Source organism: Triturus cristatus, chromosome 7, assembly GCF_964204655.1.
Source record: "Triturus cristatus chromosome 7, aTriCri1.1, whole genome shotgun sequence".
Taxonomy (NCBI): domain Eukaryota; kingdom Metazoa; phylum Chordata; class Amphibia; order Caudata; family Salamandridae; genus Triturus; species Triturus cristatus.
Window position 1 is genome coordinate 1,716,602,210 of NC_140590.1, and position 19,098 is coordinate 1,716,621,307.

Genomic DNA, 19,098 nt, shown 5'->3' on the forward strand with positions numbered 1-19,098 from the left:
TCCGCGATGCGTTGATTCCGTAGAGTGATGCTCTGGGTTTCTTCATGCAGTCGAGTGATGCATTGATCTCTCCGAGCTGCTTCAATTCCACTGAAGTCCAAACCAGCATATTTGATAACTGAAAGTCCAGTAGCAAACACCTTGTGCCCTGAGTTTTTGAAATCCTCTGTTATCTTACTTGCACTGTTCACAAACACTGTGCTATCACTTTCATGTGTTAACCAAACCAGCATAGTTGGGTGCGACTGACATTGTATCAGCATTCAAAATATCAATATTTTACTTCCATAACATTAATTACACTCAAATTTGTTATTGCCCCTTTAAAAAAATGTATTGTCTTGTGGCAATAGACACCTATCGCATGTGTATGCATTTCTCGAAACATAAAAGCATTTGAAGTATTACTTATTAAATTCTGAAAGAACTGCTATGACTTATGCTGTAGAAATAGAAATACGACTTTATTTTTGCCAGGCGTATTTTTAAGACTGTAACTTCAGAATATCAGCTCTTTAGAAGTTACCATTTATTATTCTTATTTAAAACATGTACATGCCAATGAAGGTACTCTCTTCAAGTATCATTCTTTTTATAGTGTTCTTAAATTGGGATACAATTAAATGCTCGGGCAAGACAAGTGTTGTTTCTTGTTACATGGTTTTATTTTGGGGTTTTATTTGCGTTATTATTTGACTCTCTACTACTCATGGCATTCCCGTCTTAAAATTCTCTGTATTTCTTGCAATGTTCTGTATTGTTGTACATCCCCAGCATTGGTATATTCGGTTCACTCAAGGTCTCCTTTTCTTCTTGCTGTATTGTTCCTCGCCGATGGCTTTCTCTTCTATACACTCTATTGCATTATTCATAACACCTCCTTTTTGGGCTGGTCTATATTGTTCTTGAAATTCTATACTAATATTTATCTCCTATGAATGTTTGTAATCAGCTTTTGCACTCCTCTTTAGCAGCCATGTATTTTTATTTCCTCATTTAAAGTGTGTATTATCCACATTGTTTTCAGTTTTGATCTATTGAATAACATTTGCTAATCATTTAGTTCCAGCACCTGTTTTTTGTTCAGTATTATCTTTCCTAATCTTTGATTTTGCGCCTCTTCTTTTTTTGGTTGTCTGCTATTATTTTTATGCATCTTCCTAATTATCCTGCTAGCTCCTTTGCTGTTTCCTTCTTTCAATATTACATTTACAAATTAAGGGGCCCATTAGGATGGCGGGCAGTCCTGCACCTGCAATTAGGATGCCACCGCGGCGGTGGCATCCTCCATTCCCAGCACCGCCCGTCACAATGCTGGGAATGCACTGTGTGCATTGTCATGCAAAAGGTGACAGGCACTGCGAGGTGCCTGCCACCATGTCCATGACAATGCAGGGGGGTACCATAGGTACCCCCCCTGTGCACCCCCCACGCCCTCGAATACCCCATGGGCCCGCAACGGGCCCCCAAAGACAAAACCGCCTGCCTTTCCATGGAAAGCCAGTTCACCGCCACGATGATAATATGGACGCCACCATATTCCTGGGCTTTTCTGCCCGGTAGGCAATCGGGCGGATTGTCTACCGGCGGAAAACGGTCTTCCCGTCCGCCGGGGTCCCCCCGCATTCGTAATGTGGCGGGGCGGGGGGGATGGGGGGGGGAGTCATGCGGGCGGTAGATTTTAGTGGGCGGATCGTAGTGACCCCTATAGTCTTTTTTGTCAGCGTTTTTTTGTGGTTCCTCTTGTCCTGATTGCATACCCCCTTGCTGTTATATTTCCTTCAAATTTCAATTTTAATGTTGATCGATCTTTTCTTCCATTCTGCTTGCTAAATAACAATAACAGTTGTCATTTTCCTGACCTCCTGACATTCTTCAAATAGACAACTGTTTACTTTTTGATTATCCTTGAGTTCCTTCTTTAATGTTTGAGCTGTTCATTACATACTTACATAGGCATTTCATCTTTTGTTTATACATATGAGTGTGCAGTTTTTGGATTAGAAATGGTTTGCATGTTAAACACCTTTTCCTGTGGACAAGTCTGTGAGCATCACATGTTGCATGAGATTTCTCCCATCCTAAACTCCTCATGTGTATGTTTGTTCAGGACCCGAACAGTAACCGCATTAGTCAGTGGCTGGAAGTGGTTCCGAAGCATGGCATCGTTGATCTGTCCTTCCCGCTGTCAAGCGAGCCTCCGCAGGGGACCTACGTTATTAGTGTGGGAGATACAGCTACGAATCATTTCCAAGTGGAGGAATATGGTAACGTATCATGGAGCATCCAGGCAGAAAGTGTTGGTTTGGAAATTTGGGCAGTAAAATGTGCTCAATAAAAGGTCCTACACCAAAGTGATTTTCTTGGTAAAGTTACATTAAAGTACTCTTAGACCACATGTCGGATTGGGACAGAAAATAGAGCTGGGTACCAAAATTAAAGTAGCCCCATTAGTGAATTAGAAAGCTGAAAGAAGTGGCTCATGTTTGCAAATTGGGGCAGTTTTGACCTTTTAAACACATGCCCTTATAAGTGTTTTCAAGGGATGGAACACTACATGGATATGAGCTTTCTGCAGGCAATGTTTGTTTCAGTATCCGGCAAATCAAAAGTAAATACTGGCCCAGCAGACCATAAAACGGGCACACAAATAGCCAAAAGAAAGTCCCACTCACTGACCTGTCAGACCAGCCCATCAGACCCTGCCTGATTGCCCTATAGTATAGGCCAATCCAACCCAAACACCATGAGGGTGCTTCTTGAGTGTCTGTGGGCTTGCAACAGCTGAAGCTGAGTTACTCCAACACAGGACGAGATTTCAAAGCATGCCCGGAAGCAAACTCATTAAAAATGTTGTCAGGTAAGCTACAGCAAACTGTGCTGTTTGGTAAATGGTCCAGAGATTGCTTAAGCACGTCTGTGGTTTATTTTGGATTTGGAGTAACAAGAAGGCCAAATCAAGTTGATCAAAGGGAAAGTCTTCTTTGAAACTATTAGCGTACAACAGACTGCTGCTAGATCACCTGGTGCACCATGCTGAAAATGTGACAGATCACTAATTTCTAAATAGCTAATGATCCTGTCACCAGTGGTTCATTGTGCCATTATGGGATTAGAGTCCATTAGAGATTCTTCACTTGTATATCTTATACTGGGCAGTTCCCGAGAGCAGGAGGCTAGATGCCTAGATGGAGACTACATTAGAACCATTGTAATTACCTGGGATCTTTCAGGCAAAAGTCACCTAGACTAGCCTAGCAACTGTAGGTTTGCAATCTGACCATAAATGCTGTTTGGTCAAGCATATTCATTCATTACTTCTTTGCTGTCCATTGAGCTTTTTGTGCCATGGGGGCTCACCTTCCTGATGAAGCTCAACAAGACTGAAACGTGTCTGCAGTCGCTTGTGTTCCTCTTCAGAGCAGAGGCAGCCTAGACGGTCGCTCCGAAATGCCACTTTGGGTGGGGCCAACACTGATTGGCATGTGGTTAGTCATTTCCTGTAATAATATAGGCAAACGAAAAACAAGAGAATGGAATGCTGCCTAGAGGAATGATTAGTGAATGAGACTGAGTCGCAGTCCATGAATGTTTTCCATTTGAAGTGTAATTCATTCATTACTGCTGCCGCCAGGAGTGTGCCGGCATACGCCAGCTTGAATATTGGCCAATAGTTTGAGAGATCCACTGGATTCACCTGGGGTTTCTTCAGCCATTTAAAAATGGTATCAATGAAATATGACTTATGATGTGGGGGCCCAGATAACATGTGTAAAAGATGCACCTAATTGGCCCTTCTGATTTTGCCTCCAACACTGATCCTAACTTAGAGCAACTCTTCACAAATGCCACGTTTGTGCTCCTTAGCTCCATCCTTATGCATGCCATAGAATATTGTTCTTTTTCACGTTTGGTTTGTGAAGTTGCCTTTTAATCAGAAAGAGAAGGTGTGATTTATCCTGCTCTCATTTTTCTCTGTTTGTTAAATGTTTGACATGTATTTTGACATTGTTCGAGTGAAAGGGACATGTAGACTTTGCCTTGTTGGCCTTCTAAAGTATTTGCCTGTAGACATGAACAACCCAAGTTTGGTGGAAAGGGAACATTCTCCTATCTGTGAAGTAAGTGCCTAATCCAGGGGACAATGCATCAACAGAATTTCCTCCTCTCTAGGAAGGTTATGGTGGAGGAAATTCCAGTGATGAATTCTGCTCTGGATATATAATTTCATTCAAAAAGGATTTTCTGTTACTACCCTATTCTAGATCAATCACTAAGTTAGTTTGGTGTATGGCTTCATTCCACATTGCCAGGTGAGGAACATGCAAAGGGATGCATAGTGCCTCACCAGTGTGCATGTTGCTGCATGAGAATGAGATGTTTCTGTCTATGCAGGTCTTAGAAAGAGGCAGCATCAGGCAGATATGTCGAGGGGTGGGGCAGGGTCCCGCACTAGTGCATGTTTGTTAAAAAATATCATGAATTTGGAAACCCACCAGATGTTTCACGAAATTTAAGAGATGCTGTGGAATATACATCATGCAGAGTGAAATTAAATTGAAATCTTATGATGTTTTTAGCAGAATGAAAACTATTATTTATTTATGTTTTGAAGCAGTTATACCATGTCGTAATTTAGAGAAAGTTGACGAGCATGTGCTTTATGTTTTGTTCGCCATGATATTTATGTACATAAACTCACTCTGAATGATCAAAATCTTCTTTCTCACCCCTCCCAGTCTTGCCCAGGTTTGAGGTCCAAATAGAGCTTCCCAAAGTCGTCAGCATTGTAGATGAATATTTCAAGATGCAGTTGTGTGCCAGGTGAGGTGAAGTAAAGTTTCGTGTTCCATTCCAGCTGTCACAGTGTATGATCCTTGGTGCAAGGGAAACATGTTTCCTTGTGTAACTTTGTGTATACACCTGTGTGTTGATCTTCTTTGCTCCTTGCATTGGACTGTGCCAAATTTCAGCTTTGACTTTAGAAAATGTTTCACTGGAATTGAGGTAGTCAGTTTGAGACTGAATAATTTTTTGGAGTGCATTCCTAAGCCAAAAAGTTGCTAACCTGGCATCTCTTACATGACATGCGTTTTTGCATTACAGAAACTGAGCCCCAGGATAAGAAAACATTGGCTTACAGTGATTTTAGCATGTTCAAATGTAGCACTAGGGGTGTGCAAAGGTTTTTACTATGCAAGCATAGTGTGTTGTGACGTTACCAATTATTGTCCTTCACACAATTTGTGTAATTTACTGTTTCCCTTTCTTCTCAGTGCCCCAGTGTGGATTCTCCATGAACTCATTGTCCTTGCCTTTGCTCAGCATACGTTTCCACAATGAACTCAAATGTTTCCAAATTTTTTACGCTAGTGTTATTTGGTTCTTGTCACACCCAGTTTGTGATCCCTAGGATACGCAAGGGTTACTAGACCAAGTCGAGGGTACTGAGTCCGATTGCCTCTGGCGTCTTTGGAGGACTTACTAGGGCCTGAAATCTGGACACTAAGTACTCCATGGTGGCGCAAGGACATTTGGCACTGGCGCAAGAAAACTTACGCATCTATGCTGATGCGTCAGTTCCTTGTAAATCTGTCCCTAAGTACTCCACTTTAGCTCTTAACTCTCAGGATAGAAGTGTTAACACTCCTGGGCTTATCCAGGGAAGTAGTATTAGGTTAGAGACTCAGAACTCCACATTTCACAAAATAACTCCCAATAATAGGATGGTCCAGCCATTACTTTAACTTGGTAAGAAAAAGAAACGTATTCTACACATCATGGGCAATATATATGCCTGAGGTAGAAAACTAAAAGTAATTGGCTTACTAGGACTGGGTTCTTTAAATGCAATTCTTGCCGTGCGTGTACATTTGCTACAAACAGCACTCACTATAAAACAGCTTTCAGTGATAAGGAGATAGCAATTCAAGAACATTTAACCTGCCGTACTGAATATGCCATCTACAAACTTAAGTGCACCTGCAATCTGGAATATATTGGTAGCACCAAACTCCCTGTGCATAAGCGTATCTTACAACATGTTAGGGCCATTGTCAATTCTGACCATAACTATCCGGTCGCAAGGCACTTCAAATCTGTTCATGAGAATAAACTAAAGGATTTGGAGTATACAGTTATAGGGTCAGTTGCCAACCCCGGACGGGGAGGTAATCGAGACAAGCTACTGAGACAACGAGAGTCTCATTTCATTTTAGCTCTCGACACAAGAGTTCCTAATGGCCTTAACATGAATGAAGATCTGCATAATTTTTTATGATTGTCATATCTTGCCTTGTATCAGTACTTTTTGTACATTCCTTTCCTGTATCGAGTTGTTCTGTCCTGTGTTGTTTTTTTCAATTTTTGTTTATCCGTTCTATTTATTACTGCACTCGCACTTTAGGATTGTTTTGGCCTAAACGATTTAGGGTCATTTCCCTTGCTGCTAACGATTCTAATTGTTGTATATAGCACTATTTTGCACTATTTTTTCTGCACTTTAGTTTTTTAAGAACAAACAGACTATTTATCATCATGTGAAACTCTGACTGTATTTTTACAACTTTTATCATGCAATTTGACAATAGGAGATTTTTTATCAATTTTTTGGTCTTTTTTAGCATATTGACAATTTCTGCACTAGTAGTGTTATTTTGATACATATGCTGCTAATCTGACTGATATGAGATTTTATCTATTGTTTGGTCATCTTCTGGTCTCCTTTTAGCCTATGGTTTTTAGCCTATGGTTTTTATATATGTGACCAGCTCTTCACTTTTGCACTTGCACTTTAATGAGATATATTTGCTGCCAAACTGACTTAGTTGATATATGCTGTATCTCCTCCGATATCTCTGTTTACTAATTAGTTTATGCATGACATTTACAGGATGCTATAAGTCCAATGCAGTCACTGTGTATTTTCGAGTTGCATATTAGTTTTTTACGCTCTTCCTTTAGAGATTTGTCATCTTTGTTGGGTATTCAATTTGGACACTTGTCCTCTATTTCTTGAAAGTTACTACCGACTGTGATGTAGGTTACTACAGAAGTGGATTCTTCTAAAAAACGTTTTCTAATACGCTATGTAATGATTATGGAAACCACTTCTATGTACTTTTATGTATTTATACATATTATTTTCTTCTCATGGAAATTTTGCGTATTTTGCACATGATTCTAACTACAACAATATTATTATTCAGATGTATTGTATTGGACAAATAGATTGCTGCAGTCTGTTTTCTATTTCTTTTGATCCATTACAGCTTTTTTCTTGGTTGTGCCCATTGTTTCTATTTAACACATCACAATACGGAGACGCATCATGTGATCAAGCTCCCTGCGTGGAGCGAAACACGTCATGGAGGACACTGGTCCTGTGATTTTCCTGGTTTTAATTCGCTAATAAACCATCACTGCTTCACCCACTGTTTTGTGGGACTTTGTATTTGATTTCTGGAGGTGAGAGGTCCGTGCCTATGGTTCCGCTGAGAGAAGAGAGCGGACAGGACTGTTTCTATATATATATGTGTGTATATATATATATATATTCACTGAAAAAACCATAGGTTTCACACATGTTATAGTTAGCGGAAATTTTACTGATAAAAAACCAATGAAATTGCCCCGTTATAGTTAGTGCTGGCAACTATAACTCACGCGACCGCAATCCTCTGCTGATGCTAATACTGTATTTAGACACTTATTTGCCCATGTCTTCTTCCATACATTTTTAGCTATACATATATTACAAATATTTTTTTTTATAAAGACACATATGTCATCAGCAGAAGATTGCGGTCGCGTGAGTTATAGTTGCCAGCACTAACTATAACGGGGCAATTTCATTGGTTTTTTATCAGTAAAATTTCCGCTAACTATAACATGTGTGAAACCTATGGTTTTTTCAGTGAATTTGCAAGGTTTTTTAAATGCTAATTCCTAACTATAACGTGTGTGAAACCTATGGTTTTTTCAGTGAATTTGTACGGTTTTTTAAATGCTAAGTTACTTTACGCCATTCGAGGCGTGCGCGCCCACTTAACGCAGTGCGTTCCGTGCACGGTTTTTATCAACTTTAATCAGCCCTGTACATTTGGTGGCCTTCGGCCACCAAAAGCACAGGGGGTGGGGTCAATGTGGATAGTGTTTTTTTTATTTCGATTTTATAATTTCATGTTGCCAAAATATAGTTTTTTTACAGATGTGATAAGCCCTGTACATTTGGTGGCCTACGGCCATCAAAAGCACAGGGGGTGGGGTAAGTGTGGATAGTGTTTTTTTTATTTCTATTTTTTACCGTACGCTTACGGTAAGCGTACGGTAAGCGTACTCGGCGAAATTGCCGAAAAAAAAATAAAACCGTTTTTGCTCTTGGGGGATGTTTGGGGACTCCCTCAACATGACTATGTGGGAGGGAGTTGTCAAAACAGCCCCGTAACATGTTTTTGGGCATCATGTTTCATAAATAACACTCAGTGCGAGAGACAAAATGGCGGACGCCGCTTCCTGGTTTCGGCCGATTCGAATGTTTACTAAGATCTAAGAGCCAATCAGAATCGCGCTCGCGCACGCCACCGTACGCGTACGGTAAGCGTACGGTAAGCGTACCGTAAGCGGGCTCAGATATATATATTGATTTAAAGGCTATTTTCTCAGAATCTACTGAACAGATTTACACCAAACCTACAAAAGGCACTTCCTTGACATAGGGACTACCTCTCTGCCAAATTTCTAGTAATTCTGTTCAGCCGTTCGGGCTGTAGCTCGTTCTAAAGGTCCTATGGAAAAATGCATGGGAAAAACGCGTTTTGGGACCCCCCTTTTATCTCAGCCCCCGCTTGACGAATCCCCCCGAGACTTTCAGGGTAGGAGCGGAGCGTAGCGCCCCACCTATTTTGAGAAATTCGCGAGGATTCATCGACCGGCGCCAAAGTTATTCAAAATAGAATGTTGCGGATTTCCTATGGAAAAGGGGTCCTAACTATAACTACCTACTGGCGACCGCCAGTAGGTAATATATATATATATATATATATATATATTCACAGAAAAAAACATAGGTTTCAGGCACGTTATAGTTAGGAATTAGCATTTAAAAAACCTCAGAAATTCACTGAAAAAAACATAGGTTTCAGGGGTGTTATAGTTAGCTGGACTTTTCACTTGTACAAAACCATTGAAATTCCCCCGTTATATTTAGTTCAGCTAACTATAACTCGCGCGCCCGCAATGCACTGCTGATGACCTCACATATTACATCACTCATGACATGGTCAGTGACATCACTCATGACATCACTGATGACATCTCAAATGACATCACTGATGACATCACTGATGACATCATCCAGTGAATGTGTGTTTTTCTGAAAATTAAATATGTTTTATATATGTATATCTCAAGGTCGATGGAAGAATAAATGGGTATATAAGTGTCTAAATGGATGATTTGTTTTTGAAAAATTGATTGTGTAACTGACTGATTAAGTGTATCATAGTGAATACATGGCTTAGTGAGTAATGTTTAAATATGTAAATATCTGTATCAGTCTCTCACTTTGTGTATAAGTGGCTGCATGGGTTGGTGAGTAGATACATGGGTGTCTATATAGGTTATTAGTTGGTTTTTTGAGTATCAGTCTGAGTGTCTGCATGGTTCGGTGGGGGGTATTACGTAGTGCATAGGTGCATGAATGAGTGACTCACTGTTTGTATGTGTTGAAGACAGCATGTGTGCAGGACTGTATGGGTGGATGAGTGTGTGTATGGGTGTGTTACTGAGTGAATGACTGTCTCAATAGTGTCTTTATGAGTAACTACATATGTTTTAAACTAGTATATGTGACTATTGGTGTATATAAGTGAGTATATGTGAGAGTGAGAGATTGAAAGAGTTCCTGTATGAATAAGTATGTGTTTCTATAAGTGATTGTTTAAAAGACTAAGTATGTGTAAGTTTCCGTAGAAGTAAGTGTGGTGGTGTGTGTAACTGTATATGCAAGTAAATGTATGTTTGATTCTTTATTAGCATGAGTGACTATGTGTGTGAGTAACTCTATGGATGAGTGGCATTGTGTAACAGGATGTATAGGTGTATGAGTACATATGATGAGTGAGTACATGTATGAGTGACTGTATAGGACTGTTGGTGAATGAGTGGATGTGTATGTGGATCTTAGAATTACTGAAGAGGTTGTTGTAACTGGTATTGGTATGTCCATTGTTTTGAAAATGTTAGTCTCTATTTTTGAATGTGTGTATCAAAGGTTATATTAGGGTGAGAGGAGGTCTGCCACTCTATCACAAGGATGATGTCATCAGTGATGTCATCAGTGATGTCATTAGAGATGTCATCAGTGATGTCATGAGTGATGTCACTGACCATGTCATGAGTGATGTAATATGTGACGTCACCAGCAGTGCATTGCGGGCGCGCGAGTTATAGTTAGCTAAACTAACTATAACGGGGGAATTTCAATGGTGAAGAAAGAAGAAAAAATGCACAGAAAGAAAAAAAAGAAGTGCAGAAAGAAGCAACAGAAGTCCTCAAAGACGAAGAAAAGTGCAGGAAGAAGGATAACGTGCAGAAAGAACAAAAAGAAGAGCAGAAAGAAGCCTTGTTGCAAAATCATCCTGTACCCTCAACTTTTTCAGACGGATACTGGTGGTAACTGAGTCTGACTAACCAGTCCTAGAGCCAGTGCTATGTTAAAAGACACTTAGAATACAGTGAAAACACCTACATACACTAGGGAACATTATGCGTTGGGGTCCCCCTGTGATTAGCATGACCTCCTCTGTAAGCCCCTAGTATATAATAGGGCAGGGGGATTAAAACTACCTCTTAAAACAGGCCACAGGGCGTTTTTGCACACGTTAACTCAGGCCCCGTCCCCTCCCTTCACCACTGTGTAAACACGCCCTGTGTCCGTTTTTAGTTGGGAGATTAAGTTCATTTGAATCTTGAGGGTCCCTAGGGTCCAACTAGCCCACTAGGTACCTCCAGTAAGTGCCACAGAGCTGCGTTGCAGAGAGGTGTAAAAAGTGGCACGGCCTGGACCACCTCTCTGCAATGCAGCTCAGTGGCGCTTACTGGAAGCACTTGGTGGACTAGTTAGCCCCCAGGGGCCCTCAGTATTGAAGGGAAATTATATCCCTAATTTAAAACGTGCCATAGTGCGTGTTTGCACACGTCACCTCAGGCCCCGTCCCCTCTCTTCACCACTGTGTAAACGCGCCCTGTGGCTGTTCTAAGTTGAGAGATTAAGTCCCCTTGAATCCTAAGGGTCCCTAGGGTCAAACTAGACCACTAGGTACCTCCAGTAAGTGCCACAGAGCTGCGTTGCAGAGAGGTGTAAAAAGGGGCTTGGCCTCAGAACACCTGTCTGCAGCGCAGCTCCCTGGCGCATACTGGAGATGCCTGTTGGGCTAGTTGGCCCTCAGGGACCCTCAGTATTGAAGAGGAATTAATTCCCCAACTTACAACTCGCCAGGGGGCGCGTTTGCAGAGTGCTGCAAGGAGGGGGCGTGGCCTCCGGCACGATGCCAGTCTTTTATTTATTTTAATTTTTTAAGAAGGGGGGCTGTGTGGTTCCCCTTCTTATTCTAATTTATTGGCCCTGATGACCCCATTCCCCAGGGCCTGTCTCCTAATTATATTTTTTTGACCCCAATCCCCAGGGCCGGCCACTGTTTTTTATTATTTTTAAAAAATATATATTTATAGACACACCTAGGACATGCTGGACAAACCGTACGTACCTATCACCATGAAGATTTGTGTGATATTCATTAAAAGGCGACTATGCATACAATGAATCCACGTGGAATGTATTTACACCACTAGTGAAGCTCTGACATGTCTGATGCCCTACCGTGCCTAATCCCGGTAGACACCCTTGTCGTTTATTTATACAAACATGGGTAGCTATTGACGGGCACATTTAATACACATGCACACCAAGCCATTCAAAGGGGATTCAACAAAAATTCGACCAAAACTATGCAAGAAACCCCCCTCACGGTTAATAAAACACACATCCACTGCCGGATGTGTAATACTTTTTATTTTACTCTCTGGAAAGGGGACGAACATCACTTGAGAGTCACAGCATGCTCCTGGCAGAGCCCAATGCTGTGTTACACCCACCATTGCCTGCTGAGTGCCACACACCTCTGTGTTGTATTCCACTAGCTAGTGCATATGCTATGACACTCTCTAGCTCATGTGCACTGTAACACCACCCCGTGAATATGTCATGCCACACTTGTCTTCGCCCGGGTTATATTGCCCCATCTAACGTGCCTTCCTCGATGCCTATGTTATAACGCACAGTGCTATGCCATACATATTACAATCTGGGATCCATATCTTTGTCACAGTGCATATGCAACGTTACACTCCCCAGCACATATTTTATATTACAACTTTAGAGACTAGTTAGGTTACACAACACTGCCCTGTGCATATTACACTCCAAGGCGCATATCGCATAGCACGCGCTAGTGCCTGTGCTATCTCGCGCTCTCCAATGAATCTGTCATTGCGGACAATGTATTGCATATTATATTTCACGCCCGGTTCATCATATATCACACTTTTTGGTGCATAGTTTATACCATACACTATATCTAGTTTTCAATTTCAATCGTGCTCTCAGGACTATGTTCTATATAACACGGTGTTCACCTACCCTTTTCACGGGCATTACATTTTGCGATAGGGGGTGGAGGGTCAGGGGGTGTTTCTGCCAAGTGAGCCCAGAGTCACAGTCACAAACGTCCTCTTCTTCCTGAATAAAAGTGAGATTATGCTGCATACTTGTTCATATTTTAAGTAGTTCACACAGACACACGTTTTAAAAACAATAAAGTTCCTAATACCTGCCTTCTCTGAACAGTTAGCTTGCTGCCCATCCCCCTCCTCCCTATCCTCTGTTGTGTGAATCCATGGACTAGCCTCCTCCCTCCTGCCATGCATGGTCTGATGTGCTGCCACTGCCCTCAATTTAGTATGATGTACCAGTCCACTCCTCCTGCCCACCATTGCCCAATTCTATGCCCCATCATTGACCTCCTGCTTAAACTCTGTGCTTAGCTTGCTGCCCCTATTCTCCTTCCCCCTGCCCTCCGATGTCTTTGTGCATGCCCCTGCTCCATCCTTTTTGCCCACCATGTTCCATGGACCTGCCACTCCTATCTACTCTGAGTGTTCTGTTGAGCTGCCACTCCCCTCCCACCTGCCTAGCATTGTCAGATGACTGTAACCTGTCCCTGCCACCTCCACCCTGCCGGTCCACATGCCATGCCCCTATCCTCTTCCTCCTGTCCTACATGGTCCAATGTACTGCCACACCCTTCTGCCCTCCCTGGTCTGTTGTGCTGCAACTGCTCCTCCTGCCTGCCCCGTGCGGTCTGTTGTGAGGCCCCTTCCCCTGAACTTTCTTGTCTGTGCACAGGTCCTGACCCTCCCTTCTATCCTCCATCGTCCTTTGTGCATGCCCCTACACCCTCCTTCTTGCCCATCATAGCCATTGTGCTGCCACTAACCCTCCCACTTGCCATGCATGGTCTTATGTGCTGCCATGGCCCCTCCCACCTTCCCTGTGTGGTCAGTTAGCTGCCCCTGACCCCCTCCCACCTTCCCTCCATGGTCTGTGTGTATGCCATCACAGTCTCACTGTTGCTCTTCATGTTGTGTCTTGCTTCTAGTGCCCATCCTGCCTGACCTCCATGGCTATCTTGCTGCCCTGCCCCCTTGACCCCAGCCCTCTGTTTACATGTGCAGACCCCTACTCCCTCCCTCCTGGCTTGTCTGTCCCATTGTAATGCCCCTGATCCGTCCCTCCTGCCCTTTATGGTCTGTTATGCTGCAGCTTTCTCTCCTGTCTGTCCATTATGGTCAGCTAGCTACCATTGCCTCTTGCCCCTCTGTTCTCTGTTGTCCATGTGCATGGTCCTGTCCCCTCCCTCTTGCTTTCTATGGATTGTTGTGCTGCACTCCCGTCCCGCATGCCCTGTGTGGTGTATTGTGCTGCTGCAAACCCTGATGCCTGCCCTGCAGGGTCAGTTTGGTGCACCTCTCCATGTCCCTCCTGTCCTTTGTTATCCAAGTCCATGTCCCTACCCCATTTCCTTCCATGATCCAATGTACCATACTTGCGAACATTTTGAACTTGGTAAGAGGGAGATTTTGAAAAAAAACTGGGGTATTGATTTTCCCCTTTGAGTTACATTGAAAAAGAGGAGATTGTAGACAGGAGACAGATCAAATAAAGCCCATTTGAGCTTAAAAACATTGGACGTTTCCTGGCTGAATCGGGTCTGTTGGCATGTATGGCTGTACTACCATTGCCTCTTCCTTCTGCCCACAATGGTCTATTACATTGCCACAGCCTCTCTTGCAAGTCCTGTATTGTTGGTTTGTTGCCCCTGCCCCCCTTTCCACTGCCCTCCATAGTCTGTTGTGCTGCCACAGCCCTTCCTGCCTGCTCAGTGTGGTTAAATTGTTGTCTTGGCACCCTCCTACCTGCCTTCAATTTTCAGAGTCCGTGCCCCTGGCCTCTGCCTCTCAACAGTATCCTAATGAACAACTAGATTGCTAACATTCTATATTTATTACAAAAGTGTGGAACGCCTGACGTCATCTTGATGTAATCAAAACTGTAATACCTAGAGCATTTCCTTTAGAAATTACATATATGAGAGGGTCTTATTGGCATCAAAATTATGGTTAGTGCTCTAAAAGACTAAAATAAGGGCATATTTTCTGAGTTTTCGAATAGCGACAAAGCACTTTTAAATTATTTGTTATCTTTATGTTTTTTTATCCAGTTGACCACTTGATTAAATGTTGCACTTAGGGGAGAGGATGTGGTGTTACTTCCAGAACTGCAGACTTTGCAACTGGAGAACCAGGTTGGAGTTTCTGCTTCAGCTCGACATTCTGTGATTCTGGTCAAATCACTTAGTCTCCCCATGTCTACAACCAAAATGAATTTGTTCTTGTGTGATGTAACCAATGCTCATGTAAAGCACTCCAATACCTGACAAGTCTGCACTATATAACACTGCAAAAACACAAAATAATAAGTGTTTTGCACACTTCTGTCATTGGGCTATATTTGGGCTACATCTGGGTGATATTTGGGCTACATTTGGGCTCTTTTGTCTCTGGTGGCCATCTTGGGAGACTTATTTGTTATGAAGTTTCCTAATTTCCTAATTTACTGCAGTCTCCTCAGTAGGAACTACTTTCAGTTTTTTACTTTGATTCTATCAAGAAGGCATTCAGATATGTCACACATTTGCCTAAAATTCAGAATGTTAGCACTCTTTTTGCTCATTAGATCACTGTAGTAAAGCTACTGCTCACCAGGGGAAACTGCTGCTGGTATTGAAAGTGCATGTTTCAGTCTGCATGTCAGAATATTTTAATGAAATAGAAGAGGATTTGAGAAGTCACTCAAAATGTGCCCTAATTTTTCTTTCTGCAGCACTAATCATACTTTTTATGGAAAAATGAACCCCCTCATTTTGTTCCTTTTTAAATTAAATGTTTTAAGAGTTACCACTTTAATCCAAGCAAGATGGCTTCAGGTGTGCCATACGTTTATCATAAGTAGGACTGTTAGCGCTCTAGTTGTTCTTTGGAACACTCTGGGGAGCTGCAGTAGAACACAAAGGAATCAACTGACAGTCTCTGCCCTTGTTGGATGTACATGTTTTACTGAGAATGTCAGACTTCATTCTCACATGACTGAGAAAGATAATGTGAATTTACAGAAAATAAGCTCTCAGTTTAGCTTATAGATCACCTTCCAAACCTCTGTGGGAAAAGCATGAGAAAATATTTTTCTCTCAATCATGATATCCCAGCAGAAGGCTTTTTCACATGGTGAAATCACCTTAGAACATACCACAATTCCTAAAATGAGGATGGTACCATCAACAAATGATTTATAATGTAACTAAAGTCTTAAAACCTTCTATTAACTGCAATGCTTTTTAATGAGGTGCTATCATGTATATTGGTCCCAAGATGGCTGCCAATACTTCTTGGATGAAGTGCTGACAGCCAATCAGATCTCAGGATGAGATGTGTGGTTAGGCTCCGCCCACATATATATATATGATTTTACTTTTGATTTTCTCAGGAACTACTGAACAGATTGACACCAGACCTGCAAAAGGCACATCCCTGAGCTGAGGACTACCTCTCTGCCAAATTTCAAGTAATTCTGTTCAGCCGTTCGGGCTGTACCTTGGACTAAAGGTCCCTATGGAAAATTGCATGGGAAAAACGCATTTTGGGCCCCCACTTTTTTCTCAGCCCCCGCTTGACGAATCCCCCCGAGACTTTCAGGGTAGGAGCGGAGCGGAGCGCCCCACCTATTTTGAAAATTTCGCGAGGATTTGTCAACCGGCGCCAAAGTTATTCCAAATAGAATGTTGCGGATTTCCTATGGAAACATGGTCCTAACTATAACTATCTACTGGCGACCGCCAGTAGATAATATATATATATATTATCTACTGGCGGTTGCCAGTAGATAGTTATAGTTAGGACCGTGTTTCCATAGGAAATCTGAAAAGTCTATTTTGAATAACTTTGGCGCCGGTTGACCAATCTTTGCGAAATTTTCAAAACTAATGGGGCGCTCTGCTCAGCTCCTACCCTGAAAGTCTCGGGGGGATTCGTCAAGCGGGGGCCGAGAAAAAAGGGGGGTCCCAAAACGCGTTTTCCCCATGCATTTTCCCATAGGACCTTTAGTCGAAGGTACAGCCTGAACGGCTGAACAGAATTACTTGAAATTTGGCAGAGAGGTAGTCCTCAGGTCAGGGATGTGCCTTTTGCATATATGGAGTCAATCTGTTCAGTAGTTCCAGAGAAAATTGCAGTAAAAAGCACATACATATCTATAGCCGCGCACCGTGCGCGCACAGTGCGCGCACCCTAACGTGCACGAGCGTAATTCTGATTGGTTGTTACATGTCAGTCAACGTTCGAATCGGTGGAAATCAGGAAGTGTCGGCCGCCATTTTGTTTGTTTTCAGTGCGAGAGTGGAAAAGGAAGGTGGCGAACGTGAAAAGGGGGCAGGGTAGAGAGTTCCTGACCCCCTAGCCTTGGTCAGGGGGTCCCTGAAGGACCCCGAAGGCAGAAAAAAACATTTAAATTTTTATTTAAAACAATCGTGGGGGTGCGCGCACCGTGCGCGCACGGTGAAAAACCATTAAAAAAAATAATAATTTAATACGTAGTTTATTGAAAAATAAATATATAAAAAAATTATAATACATACATAACTTAGCATTTAAAAAACCATACAAATTTACTGAAAAAACCATAGGTTTCACACACGTTATAGTTTGGAATTAGCATTTAAAAAACCTTGCAAATTCACTTAAAAAACCATAGGTTTCACACATGTTATAGTTAGGTGGATATTTCACTCGTAAAAAACCAATGAAATTCCCCCGTTATAGTTAGTTGAGATAACTATAACTCGCGCGACCGACACTCTATCACAAGGATGATGTCATCAGTGATGTCATGAGTGATGCCACTGACCATGTCATGAGTGATGTAATATGTGACGTCATGAGCAGAGGATTGCGGGCGCGCGAGTTATAATTATCTCAACTAACTATAACGGGGGAATTTCAGTGGTTTTTTACGAGTGAAATATCCACCTAACTATAACATGTGTGAAACCTATGGTTTTTTAAGTGAATATATATATATATATATATATATATATTCACAGAAAAAACCATAGGTTTCAGGGGTGTTATAGTTAGCTGGCCATTTCACTCGTACAAAACCATAGAAATTCCTCCGTTATTGTTAGTTCTGCTAACTATAACTCGCGCGCCCGCAATGCACTGCTGATGATGTCCCATATTGCATCATTCATGACATGGTCAGTGATATCACTGATGACATCACTGATGACATCTCAAATGACATCACTGATGACATCATCCAGTGAATGTAGTTTAGTTTGAAATTTAAATATGTATTATCTATATATATATATATATATATATAATATATATATATATATATATATATATACAGATATACCAATCTGTATTGAAGATTGAGTGGATATATAACTGTCTGGATGGAGGATTTAGTAGCTATTTGACTGTCTGTTTAAGTGAGTAATTAAAAGTGTCTCACTTAAGACATGGATTAGTAACTAAACTATGTGAATGTGTGCATCACTGTCTCTGTTGTTGTATAACATGCTGCAACAGTTGGTCACTAACTACATGAGTGCGTATATTAGTTATTGATTAGTTGAGTGAGTATTTGTATGGGACACTGAGTTTGCGTGTGGTTGGATGGGGTGTGTGTAACTCTATGCATAGAGGTGTGAATGGTTGATTGACTAGGTGCATAGGTTTAAGAGTGCATGTGGAAACAGTTGTTTGGGTGACTGAGTGTATTTATTTGTGTGTTGGTGAGCGAATATATGTTTTAGTTGTACATCTTCAACAAAGTAAAAAAATAAAAGCCATTGTATGTGAGAGTTGGTTAATATAAATAAGTATGTGTAAGAGTCAGTGATTGTGAGAGTAACTATATGAAGGAGTGTATAATTGTAATGGTGCTTTTTTAACATATTAATTATGAGTTACTATGTGTTTGAATAAATGAGGTGTTGATGGATAATTGTGTAAGTGAGTAAATGTAAGTGTGATTAATTTTTTCATGAGTGAGTAGGATGACTGCATAACTGACTAAGATGACTGCTGATGGGTCAATGTCTATATATGTGTATAAGTGCATTTGATAGTGTTCTATTAATTAGTGACTGCATGTATAAATGATTATGTTGTTGAATGGGTAGTTGTGTGTGTAGACTTAGGAATTAGTGAGTGGGTATGTAGTAACTGGTATTGGTGTGTCAATGGTTTCAAATATGGTACGCTGTATTTTACAGTGAGTGATGAAAGGTTATACTAGTGTATGATGAGGTGTATCAGATTGTCACGTGGATGATGTCATCAGTGATGTCATCAGTGATGTAATTTGAGATGTCATCAGTGATGTCATCAGTGATGTCACTGACCATGTCATGA

General features: G+C 41.6%; 1 protein-coding gene across 1 annotated transcript in view; it reads left to right on the forward strand.

Moving 5' to 3' along the window:
• Positions 1-19,098, forward strand: part of LOC146812868 (alpha-2-macroglobulin-like protein 1) — a 235,415-nt gene that overhangs the window by 49,160 nt on the left and 167,157 nt on the right. The window contains exons 6-7 of the mRNA XM_085619943.1: positions 2,111-2,267; positions 4,740-4,824. Coding sequence (XP_085476069.1) covers positions 2,111-2,267; positions 4,740-4,824 — 242 coding nt within the window. The remainder of the gene's footprint in view (positions 1-2,110; positions 2,268-4,739; positions 4,825-19,098) is intronic.